Source organism: Eschscholzia californica, unplaced genomic scaffold (genome assembly GCF_041429995.1).
Source record: "Eschscholzia californica isolate CP2 unplaced genomic scaffold, dmEscCali1.0.p SCAF_2, whole genome shotgun sequence".
Taxonomy (NCBI): Eukaryota; Viridiplantae; Streptophyta; class Magnoliopsida; order Ranunculales; family Papaveraceae; genus Eschscholzia; species Eschscholzia californica.
Genome location: NW_028238309.1, coordinates 9,482,189 through 9,497,433, shown reverse-complemented (window position 1 = coordinate 9,497,433; position 15,245 = coordinate 9,482,189). Strand labels below are relative to the sequence as shown.

General features: G+C 37.9%; 3 protein-coding genes and 1 non-coding gene across 5 annotated transcripts; 2 read left to right on the top strand and 2 right to left on the bottom strand.

Moving 5' to 3' along the window:
- Nucleotides 1-440: 440 nt before the first annotated feature.
- On the bottom strand, nucleotides 441-1,302 carry TIC20-V (TIC 20-v-like protein). The gene has a single exon (XM_086663761.1). It carries the CDS (start codon nucleotides 1,204-1,206, stop codon nucleotides 565-567), a length of 642 nt encoding a protein of 213 aa, XP_086519887.1. The 5' UTR covers nucleotides 1,207-1,302; the 3' UTR covers nucleotides 441-564.
- A 1,086-nt stretch (nucleotides 1,303-2,388) lies between these two features.
- Nucleotides 2,389-7,764, bottom strand: NUDT2 (nudix hydrolase homolog 2). 2 transcript variants are annotated; one of them, XR_015235110.1, is made up of 11 exons: nucleotides 7,346-7,690; nucleotides 6,796-7,021; nucleotides 5,920-5,985; nucleotides 5,628-5,765; nucleotides 5,234-5,311; nucleotides 5,097-5,147; nucleotides 4,946-4,980; nucleotides 4,291-4,399; nucleotides 3,738-3,933; nucleotides 3,084-3,329; nucleotides 2,389-2,996 (listed from the first exon to the last, which is right to left on the bottom strand). XR_015235110.1 is itself a non-coding variant. In XM_086663753.1 (9 exons), exons 2-9 carry the CDS (start codon nucleotides 6,976-6,978, stop codon nucleotides 3,724-3,726), a joined length of 870 nt encoding a protein of 289 aa, XP_086519879.1. In that variant the 5' UTR covers nucleotides 6,979-7,021; nucleotides 7,346-7,764; the 3' UTR covers nucleotides 3,439-3,723. The 2 variants fall into 2 exon arrangements, 1 of the variants encoding a protein (XP_086519879.1); XM_086663753.1 differs by lacking the exons at nucleotides 2,389-2,996; nucleotides 3,084-3,329 and having other exon boundaries at nucleotides 3,439-3,933; nucleotides 7,346-7,764.
- Nucleotides 7,765-8,784: 1,020 nt separating this feature from the next.
- Nucleotides 8,785-9,083, top strand: LOC147556026 (signal recognition particle RNA). Its single transcript, XR_015235538.1, has one exon.
- Nucleotides 9,084-9,735: 652 nt separating this feature from the next.
- On the top strand, nucleotides 9,736-12,612 carry LOC147556025 (nuclear transcription factor Y subunit B-8-like). The gene is made up of 2 exons (XM_086663754.1): nucleotides 9,736-9,862; nucleotides 11,583-12,612. The coding sequence occupies exons 1-2, from the start codon at nucleotides 9,808-9,810 to the stop codon at nucleotides 12,242-12,244; spliced, it is 717 nt and encodes a 238-aa protein (XP_086519880.1). The 5' UTR covers nucleotides 9,736-9,807; the 3' UTR covers nucleotides 12,245-12,612.
- The last annotated feature ends 2,633 nt before the right edge of the window (nucleotides 12,613-15,245 follow it).

Below are 15,245 nucleotides of genomic sequence, written 5' to 3'. Positions count from 1 at the left end.
GCGGTTTTTGCCACCCACGCTTGATGGATAGAGGATTTCGTTCCGGAGATGGCTTCGAAGCCCATCAAAGTGGCCTCAGCATTAGCCTAACATATATCATTCTGAGCTACCCATCAAAGTATGCAGTGACACCCTGGACACCCCACATCCTCGATAGTCTTCACTTAGCCGCCACCCATGTTGTGAGGTTCTGATCCTCTTTCGAGGCCTCGACACTTGAGCTTGAGTTGACACACCTTAACCCCAGACACTAAAAGCTAGCAAAACCTATGTGGGACTATTAGAATATACAACTCCATTGCAAAGATTTATAGGGTTGTGGCAAGTAAGTGTTTTAGCGATAAAATTGTTGGTATTGTAGTCATTCTAACAAGATAAACCTAAATCTAAAATCTTACTCATCAAATAAAACATTATCCAGCAGAAAGAAAGAAACAAAATTCATCAAATTTTTACTTGTATTACAGTAAGAAGAAATGTAAGCAAATGAACATTATTGACATATAGTATATTCTTACAAAACTTGAATCTTGAAAGATATTTGAGTACAACAAAGTAAGAGTTTTAAGGGACTTGCCTCTCAGCTGCTTCAGCTACAATGGGTAACCTAGGAACTTGACCAAGCAAGCAAGAACTAGATCCATAAATCAAAGAAACCAATAGAAACAGAAAAACAGTACTATCTAAACTCATCATCAAATCTAAACCCAAACCATCTTTTGGCTGAAAACTTCTCTCTATAAGATCAGGGAAAATTAATAGTACATCAAGAACTATAGCTTGCATTGTGTTAAACCTAACATATCTACTAAAATTAGGGTTTCTAACAACAACAAAGTAAAGTGTTAGAAAAACTAAAAATCCATTAAAGGGGAAGCTTTTAAATACCCTGATAGCTGGAATTAAAGGTTGTAAGAAGACCTGAACTGGAGTGAATTGAGTTATCACATATTTCCCATATTGAATTCCATCAAAGAAAGGGTAGAAGTAACAAATGGCAGAGATTAAACGATCTGGAGGGTCAGCTGAATTGTTGTTTCCATTAGATTGAACTGAAATTGATCTTTTGGGTTTGATTTGAATTCTGGGTTTTGTTACAGAGAGTAAAGATGACTGTTTGAAAGAAGAAAATGAAGATGAGAAGTGGGTTTTGTGAGAAATAGTTTGTGGAGTGATTGAGAAGGGCAGGAGAGATGCCATGGCCATTTTTTCTTTACTAGCTTAGGATTAGGGTTTGTTTGGCCAAGAAAATGTGCAGTGATAAACCACCACAGAGGCTCTTTCAGTCTTTGAGCCTCATATACCATAAGGACTGTCTATCAATGATGTAGGATTTTTGAAAATGTCTACCAAGGACAGGGCTGTTGGTTGGGAACATTTTAAATGTTCACAAATGTGTAGAGGATTAGTTTGAGATAGTGGTGGAAACGGTATGGATTAGTAGGTATCGGGCTCTAACTTCATCCGACCCGTTGACTCGGACATAAAATGTTGGTGACCACCTATTTATTTGGACAGTCTCGGGCAGTTAATTTCAAGGATTGTTGGTCCATTAATCGTTTATTTTATCAGTCTAATCGGACACCAGAAGGTCTAGGTTCGGATTTTCCAATAATAATTTTACAGAAACTTGTAACTTCACTGATATTTATGAAGACTAGGTACGTATAGTATGTGGTTTCGAACTGTTGCATGATGCAAACCAAATAAGGGTTGAAAGTGATAAAAAGGTTATATGCCCCAAAAAAAACTAACTGAATCAAGGTTTAGATGTTGAGTGTTAAGTGAGAACAAAAAAGAAAAAAAAAAGTCAATTTAGATCTAGTAAAAATGAGAAAGCAAAAGTAGTTTGGGATTAACATTTATCTTTTTCTTTGTTTTTGTCATTTACTAAGATGAATTTGACAAAACCATGACATATGGAACAAAAATCAAAATAAACCCTCACTAGAAACATCCAAAATAAATAGAAACTGAAGCTTCCCATCATCAACTTTTTCAGCCATGCAGATGCCATAACCCCATAAACAAACCTCTAACATTTAAATGCTTCATCTTTTTTTCATTGTTAATTTTAATCAAGAGTATAAATTATCCCATGGATGTTGAGTAATCTTCGAAGTCAAGTCCTAAGTGATTATAGCATTTCATTCGACTTCAGACAGCGTTACGATTAGTTTTAAACAGGTCCTTACGATTTCGGCAAAGTCACTTAAGCCTACTAGTAATAGTCTTACTAAAACTTAAAAATTACAGTATATGATTTGAGTGAAATCACTTAAGCCTCCAGTAAGAGTAGGTAAAACTATAAAAGAAGGGCATTTTTCTTTGTCAAAGAGAATTTATAAAGAATGAGATAACAAGATATCAAATTCATCAAACAATAGAGAAAACCAAAACCCAGAGAAGTAAATGATAATAACATTTTAAGCATTACAAATAGTGAGGACTATACCAACATAAACACACATTACTCTTATTGTGAACTTCTCTAAATTTAGAGAACATCTAAAACCCTCTTAAGGAGAACATAAAACACAAGTACAACATGAACACAATGAACAAGCATCTAAGAAAGAAAACCAGAGAAGAAAAAGAACACGAAGAAGACAACAGAAATTACAGATCTATCGAGAAAACGCAAGCGAGTTGAAGCTGAATCATTGTCATAAGGAACATATCCATAAGGAGATGGAGGAGGATGTTGTTGATTGCAGCAGTCAACCACTGGAGTTGGTGGACAATTGCCTTGAGCTTGACCAGGCGGTGGTGGTGGAGCTACGTATAGTGGGTAGCCTGAAGGTGGTGGTGGTGGTGGAGGGATATTGGTGTAGCATCTGTACGGGCATATCGTGCAATTCGTACATAGACTCGAAGACGGGTTTCCATCACTTAAACCACCATCTGTTTCTGCACCACTGAAGTTCAAGATTATCAAGAGTAGTGCCGGTACAAGGAAAATCAGCTTCCCTGAGGACATCTTCGCTTCTGACTACCTGAAAAACAGAATACGAAATACAGGAAAAGAGGAATAGGAGAGAGATAGTAATCAATGAATATAAGGAATCTGAAACTGTACCGACCTGCTTGATCTGTTTCTGCCATGGTTTGAGATCACCATCTTATTCTTCTGAAATCTAACCTTTATGCCACATGGAAGACAAATTCTCGCCACGTGAAAGCCACTTGCCATTACTGATATGAAGTGTGATGTTCAGCTTTTTGACTTTACTTGCATGCATCTACACGAACGCGCACAGTTTTATTTTGTTTCCTCTTTCTTTGATTTCATCATGTCTATGACGTTTCTTTGTTGTTTTTACCTTTTTCTGCATTATAAGCAATGATTACGTAATCTAAAGCACGGTAACTATCAGATTGTTATCCAGTAAATATATAAAATAAAGCGAGAACGCCTGAAGTGTCAGGACATAGTCATAAATCAAACAAACATAACACGATTTATTCATAATTCATCAGTACTTATTATACATAATTGTTTATGTTCTTCAACAATAAGGTCAAACAATCAAACAATGGGTCTTTACCATGATATTAACAGTATAAATGAAGAATGAATTACAGTAACTTAATTACACCATCAGTACACAAACAGCATATCGGCGAGATAAACAAAGACAGCTGAAGCGCGGAAAAAGCAGATAAGAATAAAGGTAATAAAAAATGAATGATACAATACATGCAATTGCAAGAATTCCATTTCTAGGGTTCGTTACCGGAACTTGCTGGCTTCAGATCCTGAGTATTCAAATATAAGAAGCTTTGTCTACTTGAAAAACTTGATTTGGTAGGAATCGAAGAAAACCCGGTGTATTCGTTGTTTTTCTTCTTCAAGCAAACATCGATTATGTACTTGAAGAGCTCATGTTTTTGGACAAAAGGTTGAGTTGCATATTCCTCGAACGGCATCCACTGAAGAAAATTGGCACAGTGAGACGTTAATCATTTGTCAACAATTGTAGAACTTTTAAGTTACTGCATATTATGTTTTTGTTCTCAAATAGCCTGTGGGACATAAATCCAGTCGAGCCAAGGGTAAATTTAGGAGATGAGCTCTCGTGAAGGAAATCAAGGAGATCATCCTAACCAAAACCAAATCTCGAAGGCTCATATATCGAAATAAATATTTATCCAGATGCATGAAATTCACAAATTCATCTCTACTTTCTTTTGGAAGAGAAAAATGTTAGCTCCTAAACAACATAAGCACTGTTAGAGAGAGAGAGAGAGACTAGTTTCGACACATGTACATAATCACTATGTCCTTACCTGCGCTTCCTCGATCTCATGTTCTTGTATATGTATGTCAAAGGAGAGGGGGTGCATCATGCAAACGAAGAATAGATCCGACTTGTCAAAGAATGATTTGTGACTTTGCCTGAATGTTGAACCAATCAAGAGTTTGAAAAGCTTCAATACACGTACGAATAGTAATAACATAATAATCAGTACAGCACCACAATCAGGATTCAGGTAGAGGAAAACAAAACAGAAGAAAGACAATATCGTGCATGATTGTATTATAGAGCTTGTCCTCGTTCTATCCATATACAGCATGCTGTAGACACCTACGTTTTTCAAAAGAAATAGTTCATACACATACATGGGGATTTTTAACCTTGGGTTTCGCACAATCAGTCTTTATCTCCTAGACCATTTTCAGGTTTTGCCAGACCATCGAGAATAACGAAATGAATGGAATAGTTCACAAACTCAGATCAGATTATCACGTTGATTCTTGACCTAATAAGTTATCTTAGGTAGGATCTTGGGTGCTCAATAAGAAGATATAAGAAATAAATGGTTATTAAATGAACCGTGCTGATTGAATTCTAGGAAATAGACATGTTCAAACTATAAACTAATAGTATATAGCTTATAGAAGCATGGATTATTTGTATGTATGAGAAAATTCTCGACATACCTGAACGCTAGAACTTCCACAAATTCTGCATCAATCTGAAAAGACAGAAATGAAATGGCGTTATAAGAACATATATGAGTTTTTTACAGTCTCCGATTTGTAGATCACAAGAACAAACAAAAGGACTGAAAAAGGCAGATAGTTCACATACTCCAGTCTCTTCTTTTACTTCCCTTACTGCTGCAACACTTATATCCTCACCCTAAAGATAAGGAATTCAAACAATTACAAATATTATTCGCAAATTCTGTAAAGAAATGAACAGTTCCTCAACACCACGGTATATACCTCGTCAACTACTCCTGTAGGGAACTTCCACACTCCACTTCCCTTGAACTTTCCACTTTTTTCCTGGACTACGAGCACCTACAAAGGAAATCGATTCAAACAAATGAGCTATTACTGAGAGACATCAAGTTAAATCTGTCATGTTAGTGAAACTGGTTCAGTAAGTCACAGATAATACACAAATTTATGAGGTAAAAGGGGAAAAAATTGTGAGAAGACAATGTGGGTCAGCCTAGTGATTGATTTGGATAATTTGGGAGGAAAAAGTACATCCAAATTTCATCATGTTCTTGAACAAAATCATCTTGCTACTAGCTCTAACCAAAGAAATGAGTAGAGGGTGGCAATTATATACTAAAAGGACCAAGGGTAACCGTAAGTGCACAATGAGTACCTTTCCTTCGTCATTCATCACAAAAGCACCGATACCCACTCGGTGACTAGCATTAGCAGGAAGAGTACTAATAGTTTCAGGAATCCAGTATACAAGCATTAAGTATGTTGGTTCAGCATGGTGGTACCTAAACCCCTCCTGGAAAATAAATATAAAAAATTTGTGGAAACATTAGATAAAGGAATACAATAGTCAACCTCGAATTGGTAGCTATACAAATGAAACGAATTTCGATTACTTTTTTTTTGCCCAACTAATTTGTGGAAAGTAGTATATGACTGTATTAGCTAACCTTAACTGCTGGTTCAACAAGATTTACAAGTTCAATTGGCAACTTAATCCAAATACCCTTCTTTCCCTGTGAAATCACAAGTACAAACTAATTAAGAGTACAATAAGAGAAATGTTTTCATTGTATCACCCCACCTTGAACAAAGGATAGTACCTTTGCTAGAACCAACAACTTGCGCACAGGGTCCCACATAACTTTTTTTTTTTGGTGCATCTGTATCCAATACCCAAATTTGGCCTACTGATAGATCCATTCTTAGTCAACTCGTTTCTTTCTAAAAATATAGAAGTTCAATTAGAACTAGTTGTAGTTGACAAGTTAAATATAAGTTTTTTTAGGTCAACTAGTTAAGATTCTAACTTCTAAGTTTAATAGAGATCAAATGTCTAACTCTAGGACAGGCGTACTCACGATTTTTCCTAATGTATGTCCTAAATTGTACAAATGCAAACAGAAAATGACTAAAAGTCAACAGCCAACATTTTCTTTTGTCCAAAAGGATCTACCAATTCTTTCTAGACTTCAGCTCCTTACGTAAGATTTGCACGAGTCCACACGAAACAAGTAAGGTTCGCACATAGTTTGCAAGTTGCACAAGAAGTCGAGCCTTAAAAATTGTTGACACTTGACACGTCTATTTAACCAAGACCAACATAAAATTGGGGTCTTCCGCCCAATTTCGCAAAAGTAATCTTCTAACATCGAACCCTATAGCTAATTCTCACTTCCTTAATATACAACTCATTCCGTCTTTTACTCCCAAAAGAAGAAAGCTCTAAATGTTAAGGTTTGTTCCATGAATATTACAGATTGAAAATACACAAAAATTCATCTGAAAGATCAATAGTAAACGAAGTAAAAAATTATTGTAACAACCTCTTGCCTCCATTGTTCAAGTGAAGCTCTAAGTGAAGAAACAAAAACCTCAGAGTCCGTTGAATCTTTCATGTAAACAGTAACACCTCCATAATTATCACTAATTGCATTAAGTAAAACAACTTGATCATCTTCAAATAACCCATTCCCAAAATCTGATGTTGAACTGACTGATGTTGACATGGATCTGGTTTTCAATCAAATTGAAAATCTAACCTTGACCTCCCTGAATTATCAATAAAATCCAAAAATTAATCCAAAAGTTGGTTTGATTTACCATTATTAGAACTAAAATACAATCATTTGAGCAGTAATAACCCCTAAATCTAATAATTGAGTATATATTAGTTAGTAATAACATCACATCAATAAAGTCACTTTCAATGAACAGAAAGTTTAACCTAATAAATCTAAAGACCTCCTAAATCCTGATTTACTGTTTTTCATTCATTTGCCTAAGAGAGAGAGAGAGATAGAGAGAGAGAGAGAGAGATAGAGAGAGAGAGAGAGAGAGAGAGAGAGAGAGAGAGAGAGAGAGAGAGAATCATACCTTTCTTTGAAAACGAAGAGGAAGATGAAGAAAAAAGGCAATAGAAGGAGAAATCCTTAGGGATGATGATGATGATGAATTAAAGTAGAAGAAGATTACTAAAATCTCTGATTGGTATAAATAAAGTGAAAGTACTTATTAAATAAGAAGGAAGACGATTAAGGTAGAGAGATTAATGGTCAGCAACTACTAATCCAATATGTATGTTTTAAGTTATCCTGGAGAATAAAATCTGACAAGGATGACCAGAACGAGTCTTATTAAATTTAAACTAAACGAAGCAGATCGGAACAAGTTCATAGTCTTCAAAGTCGGAGAAACTTCATAAGTTTCAAGTGGCTTGACCAAGCCTTCATCAAAAAAAAAAAAAAGTGGGTTGACCAAGTAAATTTTAATGGTCATATTGGTAGGGGTGGGACAAGATCCGGCCAAGTATTCCAGGGGTCATAAATTGTGAGATGTCTGATGTGTATTCCAAGGGCCTACAACACTTTTGGGCGGGGCTTTTAGCCGCACCCTTGAAGAATTTAATCGAATTCTATTTGAATGTGTTGTTACGTCAAAAAAATTGAATGAGAAAGAGTCGTAGACGATTAGGGAACTTTTGTGAGTACTACAATCTCAAAACAATAACTTGAATTTTATGATTGAGGAAAACTTAAACAAGATTAATGGGTAGTATAGTGAAGCTCAATATCAACTAAAGTTTTACAATTGAATTACTAAAACTAAGAAGGGAGATTTTATAAGCAACGCCTTTTATTCATTTCTTCTTCTTTTTCTTCCGGCGAAGAAGAGAACCCCCTTCGATTTGGAATTCCAGATTCAGACAATGAGCTTTCTAGTTTTGTTTTGTTTCTCATAATCCAAGGAAGGGTTATTTTAACTTTATCTTCTCCATGTTCTACCTCTATTATTAACTCTGGCCTCTGTTCAATTTCTTCTACATGAACTCTAACGACCTAGATCTAACGACAGTTGACAATGTTGGGTCAAACATTGGCTGAGACATTACCTTCTAAACACACATTGCCTTTAACAACATTAGGGATTGCCTTTATCGAGTTTGTACATTACCTATAAAATCTACTAACTAAGAAATGTCTACCATGGTAAGCAAAGTAAGACCCCGCATACTACTACCTTAGGGGTATCATCGAGGTTATTTAGCAGTTAAACGACCGCATCGACATCATGGGGTAAAAAATAATACGAAATCAAATTTAAAACAAAAATGCCCCTAAAAATTCATGTCTAGCCCAAAACTGGACCATGACCAGTTGGGCTTGGTTGGAGTGGGCCAAACTATTATTTTAGCTTCAAAGTTTATTAGGAGCATTAATCAAGGTAGATTAGCAAAGAAGTATGTGTTAGTCCCACATTGATAACAATAATGAAAGTTTATCTCTTCTTAGTACCTTCTGGGGTAAGTTATAATAGCCGAGCTAAGTCACTCTAGCTTGTAACCCATGTGGGGGCGTTAAGGTGAATGGACAACGGTTGAGTGGACTCTGTAGGATCAGGTGAGTGTAGTTGCCTGACTCGCCCATTCCAAGTGAGGAGTTGACTATGTTAATCAGGCGAAGGCCTGGTTGATGTGGTTCTTAGAGTGGAGGGTATAGCGCCAGGCTGGCTTCGCAGAGCAACGAAAACTTCCCCCTCTTGACAGTAGAAAGATCACAAGTTGGTGGTGGTCCAATTTGCCGAGCTAACTCAACACACTTGAACACCCACTTTTTGAAATTATTTTCTCCTACAATTGTTCCTTTGTTGGTCAACATCGTAACTATAGTAAAACACCTAAAGACAACGGAACCACATAAAAATTAGCAACGAAAACTTCCCCCTCTTGACAGTGGAAGGATCACGTGTTGGTGCACCCCTGATTCAACTTGCCGAGCCAACTCAACACACTTCACACCCACTTTTGGAAATTATTTTCTCATAAAATTGTTCCTTTGTTGGTCGACATTGTAACTATAGTAAAACACCTAATGATAACCGAACATATAGCCCGTAAGTGGCTTAACACCTAATGACAACCGAATCACATAAAAATTATTCAAAATGTTATGTTGCTGAACTCATATACTGAAAAAATTTTGATAGACGAGCATGATTTAGAAAACCGATCGAGGTTATGCTCCCTCGAGACGGGTCAAATATCAGGGTTGTTTACAAACACCCCTACACATCCAAAAGGAGACATTGCCAAATGACCTAACCCAATTTATTCATACAAAACAAAATGACCAAACTCATAGTGCCCGGTTAAAGATACCACTTTGTTCAAATGGGGAAGCTGTTTTATACCGGCGATTCCGGGTTCCTCGTTAGCAACGCCGGTTTGCCACATGGACATCACTTTCTTCTTCTATAAATACAAGCCCCCTAATTCCCCTTCATAAAACCTACTTGCAGAGATAATCTGAACCCAATCGGAGAACAAGAAGAAAGAAACAATGGAACGTGGTGGAGGTTTTCATGGTTACCAGAAACTCCCCAAATCAAGCTCTGGTAACCCTAAATCTCCCTCCCTCTCTCTTTGTCTCTATCATTTTCTCTCTCTACATTGTTCTTGTTTTTGGGTTTGTTTGTTTGTTTCAAATCATATAACCAAATACAAAATGGCTATATTGTTAGGGTTTCTGAAAGATGAAAGATCTAACACATGCAGACAGGGTTTTGAACTGATTAAAATTATTTTATACCCTTCTTTATTATTTTTATTTATCTTCATCATGACTAATCCCCGATCCAAACTATTTATTCTTTGCATGCAAATCAATCTTCTTTATTATCACTTTATCTTTACCCAAATTCAATAAACCTCCATTTTCAAACCTCCATTTCTACTTAAAAAAGTATGAAACTCTGTTTTTCTCTTTTTTAGTTAATTTTCTCCTGTGTTTTTTCCCTAGTGGGAGAAGGAGAAGAAGAAGAAGAAAAGGGTAGGAATTAGGTCATTGTTTTTCAATCTTCTTCATTGAGATTTGAGAGGATAAAGTCTTTAGATAGCTTGCATGAATCTTTTAGGGTTTTTGTTTTTTTGAGTTCTTCCTGTTCATATCAGTTAGGGTTTCAAGTCTATTCTCCAGATTTTTCCAAAATATTAATATTTTACTTCTTTCTCTCTCTCTCTCTAGAGTCTAGTCTCTCTCGTCTCTCTCGCTCTAGTCTCTCTCTCTCTCTAAGTCCCTCTCCTTACATCTCACTAGGCACTAGAAGACATTACTGATTCTTTTTCCTTTTTATCGATAGTTTTTGACCGTTGGATTGAGATAGGTAATTTGATAGATGCTGTATTAATGCAATCAGCCAATAGACAAGCCGTGTGAGGACCCACCGTTTCATGGGTCCTACTTAAGCGGGTATGGGCCCAAATTGTCACCGGGTCAAATGCTATGTTTAGTAGAAGAAATACTGTGGGTCCCACTTTCGCCCCAGACGGGTCTGTGGGGTCTACTTTAGGTAGGGACATGGCGTGTGGGCCCACTTAAGTCATTTGATAGGCTTTTTTTTTTTTTTTGTTGAGGATTTGATAGGCTTAGCACATCGAATGTGGATGTTTTCTTGTCTACTTGCTAATCCCACCACCCCAGTGGTCAACACTTGACCACCATTAGATGGTCAACCTTTCATCTGAGCCGTCAATATTGTCTCTCTCTCTCTATAGAAAAATGTCTAGAAAAGTAGGCAGGAATGGGTTGTGTTTTCTTGTACATATACACAAGGGTAGTTAGGTCATTTGGGAAATTGGGAAAGTCAGATTATTTTCCCATGCGCGGCAAGAGACTTCAGATTCTCATGTAAGCCCACTTGGTTTTACCACTTGGCACTCCTTTGACCCAACGATTCAATGAAGGTTTGACTAATCAACTTTTGACTAAACCAAAATTGAGACTAGTCATTAGGGATTTAGGATTGGGAGAACTATATCACATGAAACCTAGGAAACAAGAAAAAATCACATTGATTGTGGACAGACATTCTAAGTGACTTGTGGCAAGTTACAGTTCACTGGATCAGAATCATGGAAACGTTGGATCGCAACAAAAGAAATAGATTTCAGCTTAGTTTTTCTTATTCCCTAACATTTTTAGAGAAAATATATCAATCGGGGACTATCTTATTGATATTTTTTACGCTCCTTTAACTTTCCTAGGATATATGAACAAGTTGAATATCTATTTATACTCTTAGATGTTTAAATTGGCGTGAATCTTAATGCACTTAGGTATGAGACTCTTGGACATAGCGAACGATATCGATGGGAACTCAGTTTGTACAGTTCGTGAACAAGATCGTTTCATGCCTATTGCTAATGTTATCCGTATAATGCGAAAGATCATCCCAGGTCATGGAAAAATATCAGACGATGCCAAAGAAACGATTCAAGAATGTGTATCAGAGTACATAAGTTTCATAACAAGTGAAGCAAACGATCGATGTCAACGTGAGCAACGAAAGACAATAACAGCTGAAGATGTTTTATGGGCAATGAGCAAACTTGGATTTGATGATTATATCGGACCGCTTACTACTTACCTTCAACGTTATAGAGAGTTTGAAGGCGATCGTGGATCATTAAGGGGAGATCCATTTGTTGTCAAGAGGAGTAGTAGTATTGATTTAGCTTCATTACAAACAAGTGCTGCTTCTTATGGTTCACCTGTAGCTGCATTTCATCATATGGCAGCTGCTGCTGCAGCAGCTCATCACCATCACCAGGTTGCTGCTGCTGGGCTTTTTGTTGCTGCTGGAGGCCCGCCACCAGGAGGGCCTGGACCGACAGCGAGTCATGACTATTTTAGAGATGGGCATGGAGGAGTTAGTTCTCCTCATCAGAATGCAGCTGCCATGGCTACTACTTTTGATCCATATGCATCTTATAAATGAAGCTTCATTTGACCTAAAAGGACCAGAAACTCTCTTTGTCTCCCTCTCTCTCTCTCCCTCTCTCTCCCCCCTCTCTCTCTCTCCCTCTCTCTCTCTCTCTCTCTCTCTGTCTCTAAATATATAGCTTATACAGTACAGTGGTGATGAAGTAAATATGAAGTGGATGGGGACTAACTCTGTTTTATGTGGTTTTGGGTATGGGTAAGAAAATGGAGTTGTTTATGTTGGATGAAGAAATGGGGAAGTGGGTAGTGCAGTTTTCATATTAAAACATGTATTTTGATGTTGTTTTGGGGGTCTTATTATTATGTTGGTTGCTGGTATGAAAATTGGGGTTTGGTTATTCCTCTATGTCTATGTTTGTCAAATGTGGTGTTATGTTTAGCTCTTTTAGGTATAAACAACATTGGTGGTTAACTATATAAATAATTGCTCGAAATGTTGTATTTTTTTATAAATCGTGAATATTTACGTGCGCACAATCACAAACAAGTGAGGTAACGAATCCTAGACTATTCCATGTTATACGTGCATAGTATTGTCATTGTGATGTTGGACATAAACCCACAATAGTAGAAAATTATAGTATTAAATTTACACATGTTAGAACTAAAAGTCGCGGAAGCTATCGAACCTATCCTAGAAATTGATCCGATTATGAAGATTAATCGAAAAGCTAAGTCAAAATCAAATATGCGAACAAAATTTAACGAGGTTCGGCTTTAAAGCCTACGTCCTCGGGCGAACAAGAAATCTTTATTGAAGGATAGATGAAGACGACTAACAGAATCCGCAAGTTCGTCCCAAGATGGTACCGTATAGTAATAACCTTCTATACTAAATCTTCGACGACCGAGAAATTTAACACCGCTCAAAAACTATGAAAAATTTCTCTCACTCTTGCTCTCTCTCTAGCTCTCTAAAGAAGAGTTGTTGTTTGTGTTGGTGTTGAGTTCCAATACTAAATCCCCTATATATAGCTTTTGTCCACCAACCATAATAGGGAACTTTTAAAACCGACCCAATTGAGCCGACCCCAATTGAAAACCAAAATTAGATACTGCCTCTCAAATTGGAAACCAATTGAAAACCGCCTATGAACTCAAACCGCCTCCAACAATTTGAAACCGCCACAATCCTTTGTGAAACCGCCTCTCACAATTCTCCACCTCGTACACAATTTGATATACTTCAAATTTTGGACGAACACCAGGATACTCCTTGTAAGATATATCTGCTTCTTGTAGCTTCATCCGACTGCACCATATGATCATGGTTGCCTACGTACCCTTTTACAGGATCAAGCCTACCGTAGTTCTACCAACCCTTCACATAAAGATTATCTTGTCGCCATTACGCCCTTTCGGGCAACTTAACACGAGCCGATTTGCAGCAATTCCAGACAATGCTGAAACTTGCTACACGTCACCACTTTAGTCAACATGTCCGCGGGATTCTCATCTGTGTGTACCTTCATGAGAGAAACATCACCTTCCTCTATGACATCTCGTACAAAGTGATACCTGACATCGATATGCTTAGTACGAGCATGATGGACCTGATTCTTCGCCAAGTGGATCGCACTTTGACTATCACACCATACATCCACGCACTCCTGCTTAATCCCTAGATCATCCAGAAGACCCCACAACCACAATGCTTCCTTCACTCCCTCGGCCATAGCCATATACTCGGCCTCCGTAGTAGATAACGCAACTGTAGATTGTAACATCGATCGCCAACTAACTGGAGCACCATGTACCCTAAATACATAACCAGTAGTAGATCGTCTTCTATCTAGATCGCCAGCATAATCCGAGTCAACATAACCGCTTACCTGACATGTGTCTCCACCAAAGCACAAACCCGTATCAACGGTACCCTTCAAGTACCTCAAGACCCACTTCACAGCTTCCCAATGTGTCTTCCCCGGGTTTGCCATAAACCTACTAACCACACTGACCGCCTGTGAAATGTCCGGACGAGTACACACCATAGCGTACATCAAACTGCCAACTGCACTAGCATACGGCATACGATCCATATGATCCTTCTCCACCGTAGTAGTGGGAGATTGTTTTCCCGAGAGCCTGAAGTGTGGTGCCAAAGGTGTTGACACCGCCTTCGCATTCTGCATCCCGAACCGAGAAACTACTCGTTCGATGTAACCTTTCTGATTCAAGTACAGTTTCTTACTTGACCGCTCTCTCTTAATCTCCATTCCCAGTATCTTCTTTGCAGCGCCCATGTCTTTCATCTCAAACTCTTGACTGAGTTGAGATTTCAACTTATTTATCTCCACCATGCTTCGAGAAGCAATAAGCATGTCATCCACATACAAAAGGAGATAAATAAAGTCACCTTCGCGAAGCTTCTTGATGTATACACAACAATCATAGTCACTTCTGCGAAAACCATGCTTTAGCATGAAAAAATCAAATCGTTTGTACCATTGGCGAGGGGATTGTTTCAATCCGTAAAGAGATTTCCTCAAACGACATACTTGATTTTCTTTGCCCTCAACCTTGTATCCCTCAGGTTGAGCCATATAAATTTCTTCTTCCAAATCACCGTGCAAGAAGGCGGTTTTAACATTGAGTTGTTCCAGCTCAAGATCCCTGTGAGCAACAATACTCAATAGCACCCGAATAGAAGTATGTTTCACGACCGGTGAGAAAATCTCATTGTAGTCGACCCCTTCTTTCTGTGCATAACCCTTGGCCACTAGTCTTGCCTTATACCTTGTACCTTTGATCTCGGAAGAATCCTCTTTCTTCTTGTACACCCATTTACAACCAATAACAGACTTACCTTCGGGCAATGGGACAACCTCCCATGTCTTGTTCTTGTGAAGAGACTCCATCTCTTCTTGCATAGCAACCAACCAACTCTCTCTATCCTCCGCGGTAACAGCTTGTTTGAAGGTGACCGGCTCGTCGTCTTCCACCGAGAGTGCATATTCAACAAGATTTGCCTGCCCATAATGCCTAAGAGGTTTGTC